General features: G+C 42.0%; 2 protein-coding genes across 2 annotated transcripts in view; both read left to right on the plus strand.

Annotated features, from left to right (window-relative positions):
• Window positions 1-18029, plus strand: part of LOC103353017 (kazrin-like) — a 127912-nt gene extending 109883 nt beyond the window's left edge. The window contains exons 4-9 of the mRNA XM_008275759.1: window positions 9639-9775; window positions 11009-11179; window positions 12104-12187; window positions 13322-13511; window positions 14855-14991; window positions 15366-18029. Coding sequence (XP_008273981.1) covers window positions 9639-9775; window positions 11009-11179; window positions 12104-12187; window positions 13322-13511; window positions 14855-14991; window positions 15366-15536 — 890 coding nt within the window. The 3' untranslated portion in view covers window positions 15537-18029. The remainder of the gene's footprint in view (window positions 1-9638; window positions 9776-11008; window positions 11180-12103; window positions 12188-13321; window positions 13512-14854; window positions 14992-15365) is intronic.
• Window positions 18030-20067: 2038 nt separating this feature from the next.
• Window positions 20068-22316, plus strand: part of LOC103353027 (kazrin-like) — a 6863-nt gene continuing 4614 nt past the window's right edge. The window contains exons 1-3 of the mRNA XM_008275776.1: window positions 20068-20140; window positions 21127-21335; window positions 21442-21560. Coding sequence (XP_008273998.1) covers window positions 20068-20140; window positions 21127-21335; window positions 21442-21560 — 401 coding nt within the window. The remainder of the gene's footprint in view (window positions 20141-21126; window positions 21336-21441; window positions 21561-22316) is intronic.

The raw sequence follows: 22316 nt of genomic DNA on the forward strand, positions 1-22316 counted from the left end.
CAGGAAAGTGGAAAAAATTCTGTCATCCCACTTTGTCTCATTTTCTTGTTTATGTTGCCTGTCAATGCATCCGTGTTCTGCGCTGCGGATATTGGCATGTGGTTCTGCGCACGGCTGGTGACGTTTATTTCTTTTATATTTATAAGTTCATGGGCTGTAACTGTTGTGGGAAACAATGAAGGTAAAAACGAATGCAGCAGCGAGACAATGAGCAGATTTTTTTTAACTTCTTAGTGTTAAACAGATTTAAGATGGATTTGAGGAGAAATAGCAGCGTGTTTTTTTGTATGTTAGGCATGTATTTGGGTGTTTTGGATGCAGTGCATGAAGCCTCAAGGTATCAATATGCTTCATACAAACTGTCCAACTGCATTTAAAGGGCGCGTTTATACAGTTGCTGCTCACAGGTGGAGTGCCAACATAGAAGGGGTGAGGATGCACTGAATTATACAAATGGAAGTAAGAGCATACATATTCAGTTTGTACGGTTTTTCTGATGTTACACTCAGTTGTAATGTATGCGCTAAAATTTACATAAGTACATGCGAACAATGATTAAAAAAAAGAGGGTTTGAAAGTTGAATTCCTGCCTAACTTTAACACAGCTGCACACCTGGACAGTGGCCGCATAGCACGGCCACCACCGTGAAGCTGCAACAATTGTGATTTTATTCTGACGCTGCAGACAAAAAAAAAACAACTGTATTTGAAGCATACTAACTTTGAGGTTATCTAATTCACTTGTCAATTTGATGCATTTGGGAAAACTCTGGATTCAAAGCACAGAGAAATGCGCATCTTTAATTTGGATGGTTAATTTTGGGGCTTTGAAGGCTCACTTTTGAATACTTTTCCAGTAACAGTGGTCTTAATTCCAAGTTTTGTTTATACTGCATCGCTCCTCAAGAAACCGATATTTAATTATGTGTGCTGTGAAAGTTTCTGAAGCTTTTAACAGCATCCGTACAGTTAGTTTTTGTTTATTTGGGTCTTTTTTTTTTTCAGATTTTTGAAGGGTTTGTATTACAGCAGAAACAGACTCATTAGTTGTTGCAGTTGAAAATAGTTGGGTTTTAAAGTGGTTTCTAATGATGAAAAAAAAAAACATCTAGGCCAAATGTTCTTGAGAATACCTCATTAACTACAGCAATTTCCGTATGCTGCCAATTGATTGGAGGCGAGATGTCGACTCTATTTGATTTCCCCCAGTTTTCACAAGGCTGGCATATTGTGAACATCCCACCAGATGCTCAGGCAAAGTGTTTTTCCCAGAAGAATTAGAGCAATGTTTGGAAAACTTATCCGCCCTGGGGGCTTTTATTGAAGTGCTACCAACAATTATTGTGAAGCAGAGTAGCTTTGAGTTGGTTTTTTTCTTTTTTTTTCTTTTTTAGTTTTTCTTTATTTTACTGTGGTTCTGCTTTAGATGGGAAAGCAAAAGGCTGGAGTGATGAAGTAGCATGAAAGAAATGCATCTTCCCCTCCTTTGCTCCCTGCCACTTGAGATAATACCTGTTTACTTTGGGAATGGTTCGCACAAACTGTGTTGCCACTCCTACCTCAGTTCAGAGGGTTCGCGGTTAAATTACATGCAGATTTTTCTGGTGCCTATGAATACAGAATGGCAGAGAAAAACGCTGCTTGTCAGTGCATTTTCTCTCCAGTTGTTCTTCATTTTCTCCCCGATTCTTCCTCCATCTCCCCCTCTGTGTTGGTCTGGTGAGATGCCCAAGCTGTTGCAATGTTAAGGCCCGAGTTCTTTCATTTCCACCGTGAACCCAAAATCGAAGATATTTGCCAATCTCTCAGGTTTTGTTCTGATGCCAGTGGGCACTCAGTCTAACCCACGGGCTGTATTTCATGCCCCCTACCCGTAACTGACAATGAACTGACACAGTGTTGGCGATCGCTGAACCCTGAGGTGGAGATACAAACAGAAAATGAACCCCAATTTAGCTACGTAATTTGACAGCTCTCAAAAGGTGTTTATAAGTTTACCCAAGTCCTATTTAGACTTTCTCATCAAAGTTTTGTTTAATGAATTTTCAAAGTATAGTTGGCCCTCGCTGCTGTTTTTAATTAGCTATTTGCGCTCTGGCTAATTACTATCACTGAGGGACTCGCAGTCAATCCAGAGCTCGTATGAAAGCAGTCGACGTCTATGTATCATCAAAGCACAGAGTGCCTGCTCTGTTTAGTGTCATTTCACGCTAGACTGTACTCAGAAAGCAGCTCTGTCCTTGACTACAAGGCCTCTTTCCTCAATAGGCATTTAAACACCGATACACACATACAGACACACACTCAGTGATGTCAAATCTCAACAGGTTACTTCATCTGATCACATTAAAGTACTTGTGGGTTTTGGTGTCTTTTACTTTTAAACAAGTTAAGACATTATTTTTTTTTTAAAGATGAGGACAAACTGAGTGCTGGCCACAGATAGGGACAGTTGTTCTCTTCAGTTTGTGCCTCTGTCAATCCAAATTTAGTGAGAATACATGTTTGGATCACAGTGGCCCCTTGTGGCAGTCTGAGGTATCTCAGTCATCTGCCAATCTTTATTTAAGTGAAGACACAATGTGCCAATCAGAATCCACTAATTGCAATAAGGCTCAGCTTTTTTTCCAGCTAATTTTCTTCTGGATCCAGTGAAGACACAAAGGGGAGCACTGAAGTGTCTGAGGTCAAAGTATGACCCTTCCTTTGATTTGAACGTGTCCGTGCTGCTGTTTAACTCTCTAACGCACACATACATACATACACAAGCCTCCAGGTGAGACGTGTTTGATGTGTTTTTAATGGCTAGCTTATAGCTTGTGCATGAACCTATTTCAAGAGTCAAATGTCAGTGTTGAGGTTGTGGATCTCCGCTAAAGCATTAATTAGCATGAATTAATGTGTTTGAATATCAGAACGAGTGCAGCAACAGTAACATGCCCTGTTCTGCAGCGAGAACCAACGCAGATACGCGCCTCCGACGACCCCTGGGTTTGTTTTTGCCGAGGAACTGAGGAGGTGAGCACACTGTGCTGCTCCGAGGCTCCTTCTTCATTATTCATCTGGCAGATTTAAAATCCCAAACCGTGAACAATGGACTCCCTCCAATGAGCCGATGTCTCTTTTGTTCTCTCCCAAAATAATTATGTTAAGAGCTGACTAAAAGCCTGTCCCATCTCTTTAGGAGTGAAGTTATATGGAGTAGTGTCAGCGTGGAGTGGTTTCTCATTAATGTGGAGAACATCATTTTCTGTGGGAGGTTATGATAAGTGTGTCTTTGTGATTCTGTTGTCTGTCACAGGAAGGTAGCCTGAATTTGCTTAAATTGCGGCCTTCGCATAAAAAACACTATTTAAATTCATTGAAATGCACAAAAATGACGTATGCTAGTTGTCTGTGCTGTTGGCACGATCTCTCACCGTGTATATTTCCATGTAGAAATGCTCTTTAGAAAGCAACAGGGTAAATTGATTGTTAGAGCAGGTGCAAAACAGAAAAGCGGGAAATGTTTATTTGGCTAAATCATGGTTGGAATCTTGTTATATTTGTGCTGTAGTAGATGGGCCGCACCAGATAATGAGGGCTGTTATTTAACCACAGGGAAGCGGTGAGTGGGATGTGAAAAGCATCCCTCAGTGATAGGTGCAAACCATGTGAATGTTCAGGTTGATTTTGTCTCTCCAAATCAAGGATGGCTTCCTAAAGCTGAATCAAATTTGTCGCTGTATATACCGAGAGCTACTGTTTATTCAGCTTCATGTGTGATATAATCCTGTAGTGTCTTTAAGCGGCACTCTGCTGGATATCGGTCCTTGGAGTATCAAACAGTGGCCCCCTGTAGGCTTGAAAGGAAGATGTAGGAAGAATAAAATATAAAAAAAATCGCAGTTTTCTTCTTCACAAACAACAGCAGCTACGGTCAGCTTGAATTCACTTACTCGGAGTCAGTTACAAAAAGGGGACTCCTCTGGTGGCGTGATTTCACAGTGGGGGGAAAAAAAAGGATCAAAACATACAAGAGATGTCTCCTCCTGGGGTTTAACCCACTCGAGCGTGATCGGGGAGAGGAGGGAAATCACAAAACAGTGTCGTGAACAAGAAGAAGAAGAAGAAAAGCAAACAGGACACGCACAGTTAAAAATACAAATATGTGTTGAGTCGTTTTTGGTCTTTGGTGGTTAGATAATCCTTTATAGATCTAAGAGCAGGGAAATTTGTCACACAAGAAATTTGAAACATGCCAAAGTGAGGAATGCCAGGATCAGAGGCTTTTATAGCAGAGTATTGCATTTTAATGAGCTGATCATCACTGTGATACACTGTCGGTGCTTTGAATGTTATTACTCTGATCATACTGTATATCTACTGTATTATTTGTATAGTTTCATAAAGGAATTATTTGTGATTTTGGCAAATAACATCTGAGAAGATTGAAAGCCATCTCATTTCTCTACAGTAAATGTGAAGCTACATCCAGCAGCCATCTAGCTTTGCAGAAACACAGCAAACTGCTCATCTGGCTGTGTCAGAAGGTAGCCAAATCTGCCCACCAGCATCTACAAAGCCCACTAATCGACATGTTACATCTTGTTTGTTTAATCGTTACAACAAATGGCATGTCGTAACTCTCCGGAGTCCATTCTAAGCTAACCAGCTGCTTTTTCTTTTCATTATTTATTTATTTTTTATCGAGATTGGGATGAGTCTCTGCACATAACTGTCAGCAAGAAATTTCCCAAAATGTATTCAGGTCGCGAGGAGGGGTCCCCGGGGGGTGTTCCTTCGCTAATTTTAGTGAATTGTGGTGAAGCTAAAAGCAAACTGAAAATATTTTCACCCTCAAAAGCGGGTCACACTGATAAAAAAAAAAAGGTTAAGAACCACTGCTTTAATTTATTTTTAAGAGTGGACTCCCCGAGGACTCCAGCGTTTCTGTTTAGTAACTAATGAGTTGGCTCGCGCATTAAGTCCTCTGGTAGCAAAAGCGTCACAGAAGAGCCCGGCAGACAAAGGCTTTTAGCACACTACAGTGGTGGATGCTCACATTAAAATGCTTAAAAGCACGAGGGCTTTGGTAGCAGAAAAGAAGCCTTTGTGCGCCGAGCTAAAAACCACTTATGCAGATTTTAGAGAATGTGTCAGGAGAGCATGATACAGGCAGGTGCTCTTGTTCTTAACACTGGGCAGTGGGAACAGTGATGCGGACCTTTGATAGCGAATGTTTGTTTTCCAAGAGTCCTGACCTGCTCTTGTTCTGCTAACACAGGCTGGAGTAGCTTTTAGTGGCTGCATTTGCATGTAGGCACACACACAGTTGTGCACAAAGGCAACGTTTATTCACATTTCAGACAAAGACTCAATACAATAAAACAATAAGTACACGAATACCTCAGAGAGACCGTATCGGACTGCTGTCATAGTTTCATGCAAACCTGGAAATAATTAGAAAGTTTGAGGATTTAGAAGCTTTTAAAAACACCAAAAGGTCTGACGTGTAAAATGAAGAAAAAAATACCCGCACTCGCTGTAGATTATGGCATCGGAGCTAAATGCCAGAAGTCTAATAGTTTTTCGAGCAACAAGAAGCTTTTTCAATGTCAGATAATGTCTAGGCTTCAGGTTTAGACTGCATAACCCCCCCGAAACACTCAGTTGCATCCAAAGCACGATCAGGGAGGCCAGAAGTGACCGCGCTGTTAGAGGATAAATCATCTCCCAGCTTTGTTCGCTGAGAGATGGAAAATAACTTCATCACAATGAGCTAAATAGAAAATGAAAAGCAACAGCAGCACTGTGAAAGGAAGGAAGCCAAACACCAGCATTTCACAGCAGACAACTGGAGAAAAAAAAAGTCATATTTACAGAAGAATCCAAAGTTAAGCTTTACCAGAAGGGAGGATGTAAGAAGACCAACAAGGGGGTTGAGTGACACTGCAGTGTGTCAAACCCACAGTGGAACATGGTGGTTGCAGGATTCAGGTCTGGGGGTATTTTTGCAGAGTTGGATCAAGGAAGAAGTGGCACTCCATTCTTCAGAGACACGTTACACCCTCTGGTTTGCATCTTTCTGGAGAAGGATTCACAGTGCAGCAAGATAATGAGCCCGAACGCACCTCAAAGCTTCGAAAGAACTACTAAACCTGACTTCAACACTACTGAACATCCAGCTTGAGGAAGCCAAGCATTTTAGACATCACAAGAAGCTCCTTGGAACACTATCAGACCATGCTGGAAGAGGCTTTTGCGGCTTAAGCGCACGCGGTCATTAAAGCAAAAAGGGGTGACACACCAAAAACTTTTTATTTCGATTGCTAAGCTGATATTAGCAATTGTAATGAAAACGCAGTAACTCCACTAGTGATCTCTTTATAGCAACAGCTCTATAAAAAACAGCACTTTTATCAAATTAGCGCCAAAAAACACAATCCTGCTTCCTTTTCTCCGTGTTTCTCACATATAGCCCATGCTGCTTTTGGTCTCCCGTTGTTTCTTGAGGGATTACACCCCTACAGAAGTTTATTTTGGTTGGACAGAAGCATTCGCTCCTTTTTGGACGTTGTTATGACAGTGACACCATAAAAAAAACCACGACGAACCACATCTGCCTTCATATGAAAGCATGCATTCATGTCATCCATCCAAGGTCCATTGGGTATCCAAGAAAGAATATGTGCAAAATAATTGTTGGTATTCATTATATAGTTTTATACTATGTTAAATACATTCTCTGATAAGTTGATGTATTTTGGTTCCAAATGCATGACAAATGTCCCTCTTTTTATATTTGAAAAAAATCTTCAATGATAAAAAAAAAAAAACAATATCTGTCGCCTAAACTAAATGGCCTGGGGTCCAAAAGACCCCAAAAGTCCTGAATAGGGTTAAGTAGCACCTCCGAATCTCTGTTTCTGGGACTTAGAGGGATGTTTTAGTTCGATATTTCTGTGTTCATATCTGACTGAAAGCTTTTTGTTCTTGGTTTGTCTTAAAAGTATCATGTTCCTGCTCTGACACTTCTGCCTTCTTGCCGTCTTTACTGGAAAGGGACGCTTTGAGTCACAGACCTCTCACGTCAAAGCCTACAGACTGTGTCAGTTAGGATTTCAAGGCAGGTGATTGCATAGAGATGTGTAATTTCTCCATGAAAAGACAATTAAACGGCTTCCCCTCCATGTCATCATCCTTCTCCAGCTCCGCACACATTACTTTCGGTTCCCAGGTGGTTCCTCGCTCGCTTCATCTGGTAATAATTCTTGGAGGCTTGGACCGAGCTGCAGAGTATGTTAGTCATTAATATGGCTGTCAGCAGGAGGAGACATGCCACAGCCTCCCCATCTCTTGAGTGTAACAGAATGACACAGAGCGCTAAGACGAGCTTTGCCCAATAAAAGCGTTTGTATATAGGTTATAAACGGTGAGTAACGTCGATAACATGATTTGCACTCGTGAATGGATCCTTTCACGGAGTCACAGTGAGAGCTTTCTTGCTTCCAACACCAGAAAAGGGTTTGTGTTGCCAAATGGTCACAGGTGCAGGATGTGAGGCAGCAGCAGTGTTTTTTGGCTCATCTCAAAGACGTCTTTGATTTCACTTCCTGAGGCAGGTGCTGGGAGGTTTCCTGTTTCTCTCGGTCAGTGAGCGATGAGGATTTTATTTGTCTTCATTCGCCAGCCAGTGAGGCCGACACATCCCTTTGGCTTGGGGACGCCACCTGTAAAAATGGGTGAAAGATATGAAAAGGGGAGGCGGCGGGGGGGGGAAAGAGAGGAAACAAGAAGGGTGAACCCGTCCTTGTAAAACGCCACTTCCATTCCACTTGCCTGAGCATGTTCCCCAGACGCAACTTGTGAATGTCACACAATTAACCAGGCTGTGATATAAGTTAATTAATGACACACAGCTGGCTCAGAGGAAGGAAAAAGAAAAGGTGAACACATGATAACAAGCATCAAGAGGGAAAACAAAGAACCGTGTGATGGGAGGAAACATCCAACTGTCAGGGCTGCTGTGCTGTAAGGAAATGGATGTCAAGTTGAGGAAGACAAAGGTGGACAGACACAGTTTGAATAGCTTACATATAAATAAATCCCATATTGTCAGTTTTGAAAGACGGCTGCGAGAAAACGCGTCTTTAAACAAGCGCCTGGAAAACAACCTTGCATGAAGAGGTAGAGAGGATCAAGAGAAAGCGGGAGAAGACGCAGATGCAGAAGAGAGAGATAGAAAAAAAAAAAAAAGGAGATGTTGTCTTTGAGTAAATTAGAGCTTCTCTGAATAACCACAGTGAACCATATTCTTTATCATGATGCGTGGGTGAGGTGCCAGAGGATTAGAGAGAGTGTGTGGCAGAGAGATAGATGAAAAGAGCGACTCAGCCTCTAACGAAGCCAGCAGCCGGGAGAAGATTGACAGAAGGGTTCATGTGTGATTCACGTCTTTCTCAACGTGCAGTCACGCCATATTAGACCAGCAACAGCAGGTGTGTTTAATGTTTTTACTCACGCTTCGCATCTGAAGGAGCTTTAATAACCTAGTTATTATGTATAAAGAAACTGCCACCGCGTGTGCCTCTGATGAAGACACAGTGGTGTTGAAACGTTGGTCTGTTTGCACAATTAAAAGGCTGTGAATTAATCAGCGTACTTCTTTTGTCTCTTAGAGGTTTGCTGAGAAGCACCTGAGCTTTAGCTGCATTTTGCTGGAAGAGTCTTATTTTTGCTGCAGTGTGGTCTCGTGGACAAGGCATGCTGACTTTATATAAATATTGGAAGACTTTTTTAATCAGGCAAGAACTTAAAAGGACTGCTGCAAAACACCATTTTTTAAAAAGGCGATAATAAATACTTAAAATATGCACAGAAGGACCTTTAGAATAAATTAAATGAAAATAGAATGTAGTCAATAAAAAGTTGACCTAATGGATTTAAGTCTTCCTGATGCCTATGTCTGTCGACTAGAAAGATGGAAACTCATACTAAACAAATGATGGTCATACAGTAATGTACACAGTCCAATTTACTTTTCTTTTTTTTAAAAAAAAAACTTGCCCAGTTGCAGTTTGATAGTAAAAGTAATTATTTCCATTTTGAAGATATCCTAATTAATATTAATCTAATCATCTATTGTAGGTTTTTTTCTAGTCCACTTGTGAGTAATGGCTCTCCTGCAAGCTGCACTTAAAACCTGTGATAAATAATTAATATTCGAGGTAGCTTTATCTGATGGCATGTCACTCAAGTACAAGGACTGTAGTTTCAGTGGAACCTCCAAATGGAAAACCTTTTGCAGAATCTTGTGGAAGTCTGTGCCAAATGAATTTTACCAACAGTTGTGTCAGTACAGATGCTTCATGCTTGTGCTCACAAATGCAGAAATGTAGGATTTACATTCATAAAAATATGAGATACGACCTCATACCGTGTTAGCAGAAAACTAGAAGAACACATTTTCTCGAGTAGTTTACAACTAAATGACTTACTTCAAATTCTAAGCTGCTTTTAACAGTTCATATCATGAAAACACCACCAAAAAGTGATGGAGCCACACTTATTTTCTTCTTTATATGTAAATGGACTCACAGCTAAACGTTGATAGGACTCTGATTCTGACTCACTTTTTTGTCTTGCTCTTTTCGCAGCCATGAAGTCGGACCGTAAGCGTCTGAAGGCAGAGAAAGCGGACCTGGTGAATCAGATGCAGCAGCTTTATGCCACACTGGAGAGCCGGGAGGAGCAGCTCCGGGACTTCATACGCAACTATGAGCAGCACAGAAAAGTATGGCCAGCCCTACTCTCACTGTGTACACACACACAGACATCTATACAGAGGCTCTTTCTTTGTAGCAGTTGAATGCACATAGTACAAAAATAAATCTTAGGCAACCGTAGTCATCGCCCAAACCTTGACACAACCAAATAATATGAAGCTTTGTTCTTTATTCACTTTTTTTACTGTGGATAAGGATATTCTATGCATGTGTGAGGTGTACATATAGAACAAATGGTTGCACTTTCAGCACATGTGACTGCCTGAGGATTTTTACATTACTACCAATTACAAGTCAGGTCCAACCAAGTTTACTGTTAGTCCAACACCGTCAACGAGATCTGGTTTCACCTTTTCAGCTGTGCAGTTTATAAAAAATCCAACAGTGTCTATAAAAACCTGGATGTTTTCTCCTTTTATTACTTTTCGACATATTTAATTTCAGATGGATTTTTTGGCAAGAATTTACAAAAAAAAATTCTCTTTCATGTCAAAGTTCAAACAGAGGAGGTGTCATCGGTGTCTTGGTGGCCTCCCTCGCTGTCGTCTTTCTTGCACTTAGTTTCTGAAAGCGGCCTGCTCCAGGCACATTTACTATGTGCTATATTCCATCCATTTCTTATTAATAGATTTAACTGTACTCCAAGGGGTATCCAGGAAATTTTCTTGACTTATGTTTTTCAATAACCTTTATACCGAGTTGCTTTTAGTGTTCTTTCATCGTTGTGGTGTGGTTATATCCAGGAGTACCGATTCACCAGTGACTACACCTTCCAGATGTCTTAATAATACAATTACTAGAGACGCATTAACCACACTCAGGTGATCTCCATTTCATTGAATATGTGAATTGTAGCACCAATTTGTTGTACCTCTGTTGAATTAGGTGAGTCACTTTAAAGGGGGTGAATACCTGTGCAATAATTAACATTACTTTGCACAAATGTGTTTTCACTTTCTGTAAATTCTTGTTGAAAAAAAAATCCAAATTACATTGACATTGATTCAATGTCAAAAAGCAATAAAAGGAGAAAACGTCCAAGGAAGGTGAATACTTTTGTATCGGCACTGTGTAACAAGGATTAAGATAGCTGATACACCTGACAAGCCGGTTTCATCCCCAGTGTGACATCAGGGCAACACAAAAGTAAACTTCACTCACAGCCCGGAGGCGCTACCATGCTGCACGTTTAGGTAGGCTTGATATGTGAACCAATCCATCAGGATCTGTGTCTCTGCTAGGAGAGCGAGGACGCAGTGAAGGCACTGGCCAAGGAGAAAGACCTCCTGGAGAGAGAAAAGTGGGACCTGCGACGGCAGACCAAGGAAGCCACGGAGCACACGGGGATGCTGCGCTCGCAGCTCGACCTCAAGGAGAACCGCATCAAGGAGCTGGAGGCTGAACTGGCCATGGTGAGACAGGAAGGCAGACAGGGAGTAGCCTGACACATAGACAGACAGGTGGAGAGGCAGCCCCTGATAATGCTTTATCTCTTCCTGTGGGGTTGTTGAGTTGTATACGAGGATACCTTCAAGAAGTTCTCGACTTCCCCTGGATACAAGGGAAAAACTCCCATCATGGGGCATAGCTGTATACTATAAAGTCTTCTATGTCTGTCTGCAAAAATTCTAATGTTTGAAGCAATCAAAGCAAAAAGGAGAGGACAACAGTGAGTTGGAGTGCCGTTGCTCCAGGACAATGCATCCATCCACACAGCATCAGGTGGCAGAAGCAGCCAAATGTGGCTTTTGAATCGTTGCTCCATGAACCTTCTTTGGTACCGTCAGCCTTCTAGAAATCTTCCAGGTCGAGTAATTGCCACTAATGCTGTGTGGACGGATGCTTCATCCTGAAATGACAACACGCCAGCTTTCATCTCCTTTTTAGACATTTTGTGGACAGTGACAAAAGGTTTTATAGTGTTTAGTTATGCCCCAAAATGGGAGTTACGCCTCTTTTTTCTTGATGAGGCCGAGAACTTCTTGCAGTATGTTTAGAACGTCATGGATAAGAAGATAGAAGATTTCTAAAGCTGCAGTTGCTGATTTTATGTGTTAAAAAAAAGTGTCATCACTAAAATAGTATATAAGGGTAAGAAAGGAGACACATGCCAACCAAACTGCCTCCATGCTTCAAATTTCCATCTCAAGTGTTAAAACTACTGACAAGTCGAGGAAAAGAAATTTTTTCCAAACAACAGCAGCAAAAGTTTGATTTCTGTTTCATGGGTGTTCAGTACGTCTGTCTGTCTCTATGCACTGTTACTACACATAATCACTACATGGAAAGCCTTTGAATGTACAGCATAGCCATCCCTCATGTCTCCAACCCCCCAGATGAGTAACTGTGTCAATCAGAGAATGGAGTTCCGGGTGTTTGAGCGGCTTGTGGACAGGGACTACTCTCCTAGGGTCATGGCGGTAAGGACAGGTCCCCAGCTTTAAAAATGTGACTTTTCTTGCCCCTCCTGCTCCCTGGAACTCTCTCCTACTTGTGACCTAATTGTCGTTTTTGGAAAGCTCCCCCTTCTCAGATGCACGTTTTTGACTAACCCCTCAGCCCGCCCCTACTGGTCCCAGTGATCCTAACATCAGTGGTCCCACCGATTCCCACTGTGATTGAACTGAATGTACTTGAGGTCTAATTGAACGCTGTGAAATGCTTGGGGGGGGAAAGAAAAAAAAAAAAGAATACGTCAATATTCTGACAACTAATGATTACGCCGAAGACTTGTGATTGTATTCTGTTTTGCATGTCAAAGACTGTGATTGATAATTGTTTGACTGCTGGTAGGTAGACATGATTGCAGTGAAGCTGATTGTGCCGGTGATTTGCAGCCTGCCGTTGCTTGGCATGATGATAAGAATCGCACAATAACAAGATTTCAAGCATTTGTAAAACACCAACACCGAGTGAAGGCTAATCAGAGAACGTAGAAACAAGGAAAAAAACAATGTATGGACACAAAATAAACACGCACGAACACATCTTCTAAGGCCCCGGCGGCTCATTTTTGCTCCACATTTAAGGCAACACAGAGCAATAGTGTTCATTAAAGTTACAGAAACGACACATTCAACGTTGTAACAAACAGCAAACACCTCCTCCACCTCCTAGTCTGGCCATTTGTCACACAACAAAAGAGAGAACGAGAACACAGCTGCATTTTTCATGAGACAACAGCCACACGAGGAGCCCAGGGGAGAACGTATCTGCATGCTTTCAGACATTTGTAGTCAAATTTCACATCACTCGACATGTATATTAGGGGTGTCACGATATACCGGTTTTGACAATAACTGTGGTATTAAACATCCAATTTGAATGTCATGTAATAATATGATATTACTGTAACAATCGATTGCCAGCAACTATTTGGTATCTGATGTTGTGACAGCCCTAATGTGCATGTACCACACACACACATATATAGCATATGTCAAGTGAAGAGGAAAAACACCCAGTGAGGTAAAATAAAGATTTCTTTGCAGGACTCTTCTCGTGATGGCTTCGCTCCCTGAGTTATTGCATCTGTCTGTCTTACCTCCTCTAAGGCCAAACAGTCACTAGCCACCCTGACCAAGGACGTGCCCAAGCGTCACTCACTGGCAATGCCAACGGAGGCGGTCGTCAACGGCAACAACCAGGAGTGGGTGATGCAGGCCGATCTTCCCCTGACCGCTGCCATCAGACAGAGTCAGCAGACCCTCTACGTCCACACGGGGCATCCCACCGACAGACAAGGTAGGGCCGACACCAGCGCAAATAGGTCGTCATTTACCCTCTGCATGCTCATGTGAACCTGCTTCACACACATCCACTCCTGCCATCCGCTCAGTGCGACCACGTTGTTGGCCACGGACGATGTTCCAGTTGTGACGTGTCATGCGCTTTATGTGGCAGTGGAGATTTTATTTTATTTTTTGGCTTTACAGCTTCCATTTGTCTTTGCTGCACACAAATGTTTCCTGCGTATTTGATGATGGTGGCAGCGAAGGATCCGTTGCGTTTAGACACTCTTTCTTTGTTGTTCAATGTGAGTAAATGGTATTCATAAACTGCCTGTATTGTTGAAGGAACTTGAACTTTTGGTCGCCTTTTCGTCTTCATTCTCTTGGCTTGTATTTCTATATTTCAGACCCCTCACAGTCATTTGACTGGCATACACCTCAGGAGAAAGATCCCTATATAGCGACATTTGTGGCTGAAATAAACTGGGGGGGAAAAAAAACGCATTTAAAGTTCAAACAATTCATTTTTTCGTGTTGCTCCATCACTTTGATAGCATGGCCTCGCAGATGGAAACTGTGAGGTATTGTAGCAGAGCAGCCAGCCAAGTGCACTCACCCTTCTACAAAAAGGGGGTGTTGTTTTCAAAATTCAAGTGAAATTCAGTTGAGCAGTTTGTGTTTTGGCTGCAAATGTCAGCACACAGGGTTGAGCTTTATTTGAGCACAATGTGAAGGCAAAACAGCGTACAACAAATAGGCATCGCTCGTGTTATTACACAAAAATACTATCATTAGAGAAAAGTGGTCGTACACACCAGCCTCGAACTGCGAGGTTTGTCTTAACCTTTACGAAATAGTTAAAACTATGTATAATCAAAGCAGAGAGCTGGCACCTTCTACTACTCTTTAAAAGAAAGCTCTACAGACATTAGCCCTGCAGCCCCCTGAGTAGGAGTTCATCACAGTCCTCCCAGGGGCTGTTTTAAAGGGCAGCTCTGGGTTCACGCAAGCTGCTGATTAATTGGGGACATCAGGAGAAAGAAGCATACCGTGTGAACAGTCACGAACCCCAAATTTCTATGCAATTGGTTGTACTGTATGTATCAATCGCACTGGTGCGCGCACACACACTCTCTCAACCTCTGTGAGGCTGTTTTCACTGTTGCTTAGCAACTGCAGCTGATTGCAAATGACTTCAGGCTTTTGGTTGTTACCGACTTTTTAAAAAGAAAAATAATAACAATAATACATGTCATTGATGGAGAGGAATCAGATTGTCCCTGTTCACGACTTTTGGTGCCCAAAACACCCGAGAAAGAAACAAGCATTTTCTCTTTTCCCTCTCATCCCGTTTAGTGGCTGCCGTGCGGGTGAGCCCGTGCCACTCGCGTCAGCCTTCCATCATCTCCGACGCCTCTGCTGTGGAGGGAGACCGGTCATCCACACCCAGCGACATCAACTCACCACGCCATCGGACTCACTCCCTTTGCAATGTAAGAGCTGCCCACCATCGCACCCTCCCAAGTAATCGCCTCCTTTGTAGCCGACTGTCTGTCCTGCTGCCTGGCCGCTGTCGTCTCCTTCCACCATCGTTCTGGCTGAATTCATGTTTGCCCCATGCAGTCTGTTGTGTACTCACTCTGCAGTAGTGACTTGAATTTATGTGAAAACCAGTTGTGGTCATTGAATAAGTGCATGCCTGGCAGCATGTCAAGTGTCACTTCCCCTTTGTGCTGTGATCTTTATCTTGTGGTCTTTATCGCCCACTCCGCACCCCTTCACTGACTCCTCTGCTCTCTGTTCCTTTGCCCATCTCTTCATCTTCCTCTTCCCTCTGTTCCGTCTCTCTCCCTCTCTCCTCCTGCAGTCCCTAGAAGATCTGGAGGAGGCGAAGCGTAAGAAGAAGAAAGAGAAGATGGGGCTGGGCTCTCTGTCGCGTGTCTTCGCCCGAGGAAAGCAACGCAAGTCCCTCGACCCTGGTTTGTTTGATGGTACTTCAACACCTGATTATTACATAGAGGAGGATGCAGACTGGTAAAGCACACATGTCCGAGTGAACCACCTGGAGAGCCTTTTTGTGGCAATTATCAGAAGACGACATTGTGTTGAAGTGCGCATGTATGAGAGGATGGGCGCGTGTTCGATGTCAGCGTGTACAGATACTGTATAATAACGTGTGTGCCTGTGTAGTCTCACATGCATGCATACCGATGCGTGTATGCGTGTGAGAGCGTGTGCATGTGTGTGTCGCCCATGGTCAGAGGCCATGTCAGAAGCCGGAGGCGCATCTTGCTTCGCTGAAGTGTATACCTTAACGAGCAAATTGCACCTGCATGTATGTACAGACGTGTAAATAGCGTGGAGAGTGTAACACAGCAACAACGTGGACATGTTCTATTGTATCTGCCCTCCAAAACAGCTGTGTTATTGGATCTTTTAATTGTTCTTTACATTTTGACTTTTTGTTTTCACTCAACTGGAAACTTGAAGGACTGCTGTACTTGTAAATAACAACAGTTGATGTGCACTTTGTGCGTGTAAATGTCTCCTTGTCCTGAATGCCTTTTGTTATTTTTGACATGTACTCCCCCCTCCTCTCACTACCTTTTAACTTAAAACTCCTCCCTGTTTATTGTCCTGCTTGGTCCATCCCCTTCTTCCACACTGCCATGATGAGAACAGTTTCCTGTAGGCAACATGCAGACTCCTTAAATCCACTTACAATTCGGTTGTCGGTTAACACATCCCTCAACCGCCAAAAAAAAAAAAAATCAGTGCAGAAGCACTCCTTGATGTTGACTCAAAGAGACTTCAAAGAAGCTGCTAAGCGAGGACTGAACCTTCTATGTTGTTCCACAGCATCATGACGCCAAACAGGAAATGTCAGAAATGTGTTTTCTATCTGCTCAGATAGAAGGTACATGCCTAAGGTACATGTGTGACATGCATGCACATAGTCCCAGTCCCCCGAATGCATGTTCAACAAAACCCCACTAAAAGAGAGATGTCTTCCCCTGGGTATGTTGTCAAGAAGGTGATAAACTGTCTGTTCAAAACAAAACAAAAAAAGAGAGGTCAGTTACTGATTTCATGATGTTTATTCATGATTTCCTCCATTTTGAATGATTAAATTTGCAAACTTGACCCTCTGTTATGCAAAAAAAAAAAAAAAAAAGTGCTCTGATTAATGTTTAAGAGCTTAACATCCCAAACTCAACATAGTTTAGTTTTATTCTGCACCTACAAGGCTCTTTATGCAAAATTACATTTGAAATAGTAAAGGTCAGCAAAGTCACCAAACCCAGCACTGCACTTTGAATCTTTAATTATTCGGCTTATTCATGAGGCTTTGTGACATTTTCTCTCTGCAGGATCTTACAGCTGCTTGTAGCTGTCGTTATAATGCTGGGAGTAGGATTCTTTTGTGAAAAGTTAGTCTTAAAAGAAAAATAAGCATAAACATTAATTATTCTTACATAGTAGATGTGAGGCTGCTGGTCAAGGCTTTTAAAGATGTCTGGAATTAAGGTTATTTAACCAGATAACCAGAACTTCAATTAAGAGGTGCAGACTACTAGAACATGACCGAGCGCTAACGCTGAAGGTTAGAAATCACGATTTAAGCACGCTAATCAAGCAAATCCATAACTTCTTCCGTGACCCTGTGAACTCAAGAAAAAAAATTCTGATGCAGAGTTCAAGCCATCGCTGAATGAAAGCAATTAACTTTATGCTAAAGGTTAATAGCATTTTTTTTTTTTTTTTGTCAAGCACAAGACATTGGAATTTTTTTTTCATCCATTCACTGGATTGAGTCGGAGTCTGCACGAACCCCCCCAGGAAATCTTTTCTCTTCCCCGATATTAAACTAACACTGGGTATTTGTCGGCCTCAGCTGAAACACTATAGAGTTCCAGATTACATTGGAGCTGTATTTAACCGCAGCGCTTGCCAAAGGAGCATCCATGTAAGCAGGAGAGGAGATTATCTTTTAACCTTTAGCACAGCCTACGTTTTAGGCTCACCGACTTCATCACTAAGGTAATTCAAAGATGAGTCACCATGCATTAAACTGTATAGGAACAATAGCTTATTTCATCAAACTTTCAGAGAAACATAAGAAAATCTAGGCTGTTTTTTTTGTTTTTTTGGGTTTTTTTTTCATTTAACCAACTTTTATGATCCTCTGCTGATGGGGGGGAGATAACATATCAAATGAAAAATATTGTATCACTTTCTGTTTTGAGCCACGGTCTCTTTGTTTTGTTTCCTTCCGCAGATATTTTCCTTTTTTGTAAATGAGATAACGTTACAGAAATTAAATTAATATTATTATGAAAGAGTTTTATTTAAAGTCAAAAAAAAGATGTAGGCCTCAGCGGAGGACTTCTATTCTGAAGCCCTGAGATGTTTTAGAAGAAGTGGATAGTAGCAAACTTTTAAAGGCATGGCAACAAAGTTACGCTCAAAAAGAACTAAATGAGAAAAATAAGAATTATTTTGAAATAAAATAAATAACGCTGAATTTCCATGTGGCTGTCCTCTCTTTCCCTGTGTTAATGTTTGTGTGTCTGTAAGTGTTCATTTGTTGTGGTATGACTCTAATCCTGATTCGTCCTTTATGCTAGGGGGGGGCTGCCATTTTTAACATATGCGTTAGCTTCCCTCAGCCCTGCAAGTCCATCTGTGAGAGGACTGCAATCCAAAAGCTTCCAAATGGCCTCCTTTCCTCTCTTTCTCAATTCTAACTCCGTAGTCACACCAGAAAGCATATCTTTCTCCTGCAACATATTGGAATCGATAATCGGAAAACAAAAGAAAAAAAAAAAAGAGAGAGAGAGAGAGGGGAGATGAAGCCATGCTAGACTGTTGGAACGGAGCTCATATGTGTCAGCACAATGTGTCAATAATGTTCTGCTTTGATTTGACCCCTGACCTCTAACACCGACCCCTCTTGTCTGACCTCCATCGGACTCTCAACACAGTGAAGCGACCCAAGAAGCAATCAATCAGACTCAGTAGGACCAAGGTACAGCGGTTCCAGTTGCTTTTTAAAAAAAAAAAAAAGAAAAAGAGTTGTGCTGGGTTGCAAACTGTGTCTGCAGATGCCTTCTAACTCTCAGACAGCATCACACAACGACCTTGGAGTTAAGCACTTCTTCAAGTTCTAATGAACCATCTGAAAACAATTAAGTGGCAACACATAAAGCATGAATTCGAGGGCAACGGCACGTGTTATTTTTTCCTCTGTACTCCAACGACCTCCATCAAGTCTTTTCCTTGAACTTTCTGTGATACTTTGTTCAGCGTGGACGTCAGAGTAGACCTGAACATTTCCCACATTTACCAGATATCTTAGCAACAGTGAGTGCAGTTTAAGGAATATTCAGGCATTCTGGGAAAATACACTTATTTGCTTTCTATTCCAGAGTTGATATGACTTTGAAAATGAATGCTAGATGCAGTGTAAAGCTACAGCCAGGAGCAGTTAGCTTAGCTTAGCATAGGCTACAAGAAGACCAACTATAGATTCACATCTGGGGCTCAGCAAGAAAGCAAATAAGGAAACATCCCAAAATGTCAAATTACTCCTTCAGTCTTTTTAAAAACATAATTCAAGCTTTAGTAATGAACTCAAAAACAGGAAACACTGGATGTAGCTTCATATTCATCATACAGACATTAATGCAGTATCCATCTCCTCATCTAACGCTCAGCAAAACGGCAAATCATCTCCCAAAATATCAAGCTATTTTCTATTTACTATTTAGTTTTTTGGTCATCACACAAGCAATTCCTGCCGTATTGCATCAATAATTTCCAACGTCATTGATGGTTTAAACAAAATAGCCTCTTCTGTCTTGTGCAAAGTGCAATTTACAAAAGAGAACAATCCATCATGATGCTCACAGAACTCACCAGTGTTCATGACGTCAGATAAAACATACAAAACTATTCAGTCGTAAAACAGCTCAGGAACTGTGGGATGCCCCTCTGAGCCGATCCGCTTCCATCGGGTTCTGTCTTTGTTCGGACTCACTACGAGTGAAAAAAACAGACTTTGTATATGGACAAGAGTGCATTTCTGGCCAAAGAGCAGATTTATTCAGCTTAAAATGAACTGCTCTCAGAAGGGCACTTAGAAGTGCACCGCCAGTTTATACATTGCTCTTAGGAGGGCACATAAAAACCAACAAGCTCGAGATGAATTACTGAAGGCAGGTTTAATAAAAACCTGTTTATTTGGACGCTGCAATCATCCAGTCGTGAATCTCCTTTTGAGCAAACACACAATGGTCCAGCGGTGCCTGCCAAAAAGTAACGTTTCCATCGGCTGTTTACTGGAAATGAAACGAAACAAGAGACAGAAACACAGAGGAAACAACAACAACAACAATAACAAACCAAAAAAAAAATAAAAAACCTGTTGATTTATTTTTTTTGTTCTGTTTTAAACTTGAATGCCCCAGGCAACATTTCAAAGTGAATGATTCAGATAGAGAGCATCATTTCATCCCACATCTTCTCTCCCTCCTCCCCCCCGCCCTCCCCGCTCACTGAAATAACAAATGGATGTGGAGAGTGTAGCGACCAACAAGAAGGACAAAGACTCTGCACTGTCCATTAAGACCGAGCTCTCAGGTGGATGCTTTTATCCAAGGCTCATTAGCTTCCCAGGAGTCCTTACAGTTTCAGCCTTGATGGCTCGAGTGCAGTCAAAGGGTAAGCCAAAGAGTGTTGCTGGTATTCTGAGGGTGCTGGTATTAATGTAGAGGCTTTCTGGACATATTAAATGAGACAGGTGACTTTGAGGTATGTCATTTTTGTTATCGGAGAAAAAAAAAAAAAGTGTTGCTGCACAGCCAGAGGTGAGGATACTTCAAGCAGAATGACAATGAAGGCAGCACACGATGCTACACCAGCTGCTGAATGTCAAACTGGTGCCGCGTTGCCACCTGCTGGTAGGGATTTTAAAATTGCACAAACAATACTGAAGTAAATGAATCATGTCCTTGGCCAGCCTGATTACCCCTCCAGATATTAATATCGAGAAAAAATGTAAACAGGAAATATTCGGATCAACTTAGTAAGGTAAGCATGACAAGACCATAGGGACACATTTAGGGACATTAGAGTTTCCCCCCACCTCCTCCAGTGAATAGTAATAATGTGAAGTTGATGTGATCATAATGCTTCAAAATGTAACATGCTTTTCCTAATTGCATGTGTTTTTTTTCATCTTCGGAGAGCTTTTGCTGCAGGCTAATTTAGACAGATGAGTCATGTTAATTCAGCAGCTCACACAGCTGCCAGTTTAATGGACTTCTTAAGTGAGGAGCTCGTTTATAAAAAGCTGCAACTTTGTTTACAGCATTACTGGCAAACACTTAGCTTGTTGTCGCGCAGCCAGAAGCTTAGGATGCTGTTAAAAGCTTGTTTGTTCCCTTCACACTGGGTATGATTTTATATGAAGCTGTTATCAGGGTTTTTTTTGTTGTTGTTTGCATTAACGTTGTTTTCTCGTCACTTACGTCACCTCTGCCTTCACTCACGACTTCAACTGCATCACCCATGTTTCTTAACCCCTCATCCCCCCCCTTCACCCACCTCACCTGCCCCCCACCCAGACTCAGACAGCCTCTCCAGCCCCACCCGCCACAGCCTCAACCTGTCGGACGGCTCGGAGGACCAGCTGGACCGCCTCCAGCAGGTGGAGCTTGCCAGGACCACACCCATGTCTCAGTGGAGGGCGGGAACGGTGCAGGCCTGGCTGGAGGTTGTCATGGCGATGCCCATGTACATCCGCTCCTGCTCGGAAAACGTCAAGAGTGGCAAGGTAAAGGCACTCACGTGATGCAGGTGGACGCTTGCATTCCTGTTGCTGTGAAACCACTTAAATCCTGATGAAGTGGATTCAGCTGGTCCGTTATGACATGTTGCAGGTTTTACTGGGACTAACAGATGAAGACCTGGAGCTGGGTTTAGGTGTCAGCAGTTTAATGCATCGTCGCAAACTCCGCCTGGCCATTGAAGATTACAGAGATGCTGAGAACGGAAGAGGGTGAGGAAGAGATACAGAGGATGCTCACAGAAACTGTATGTTGCATGGTAGTGTAAGAGGGCCATCTGTTGGTGATGTACTGTAACAGCATTTAGCCTACATAATGTAGCGTGGGATAACATCTTCACATTTGGATTCACTTTCTGAGACATTTTTAAAAATTAAACACTATTTGTACAATTGCTCTGTTAAAATCTAAGGTTTTCCATGTGTGGATATCTGTTAGTACAGCAGTGATCTGAGTGTTTTCCAGCTATTATTAGCAACAATATTAAAAAGGTCAAAGGTCTGGCTCGCCCAGATCACAGGAAAAAAAATATCTATCTTCTCACTAACCCCTTGTGGTGTTTAACTATGCAGCTGGTTTGACTTTAATGTCCCTGGGTTTTTTTGAAATATTCAGTTCGGCAACCTCAAAGCACTGAAAAAAAAAATGACATCTGAAAAATTGAAAAGCGGTGTGCCTCTCCAAAATCTGTGTCTCTGTTACTCGGGATTATCCACGGACCTTGAAGTGAAGAGTTCTCTTCGGAACTACTTTCTATCAAAGAAATAGTCTCTTTGAAAACTATCAACTGTGAGTTCGGTGGACTTTCCTGTGAAGTAGGGACACTTTCTGCAGGGGGAGACATGTTTTTCAGCTGTCATTTTGAGCATCACGTTATTTTTGCCATCGGTTATTTTAACGATTAGCTCCTTGACTTGTCAATTAATCATAAAATGGTGAAAAATTAAACATAATTTCCATCCATAATA

Source organism: Stegastes partitus, unplaced genomic scaffold, assembly GCF_000690725.1.
Source record: "Stegastes partitus isolate 25-593 unplaced genomic scaffold, Stegastes_partitus-1.0.2 Scaffold58, whole genome shotgun sequence".
Classification (NCBI taxonomy): domain Eukaryota; kingdom Metazoa; phylum Chordata; class Actinopteri; family Pomacentridae; genus Stegastes; species Stegastes partitus.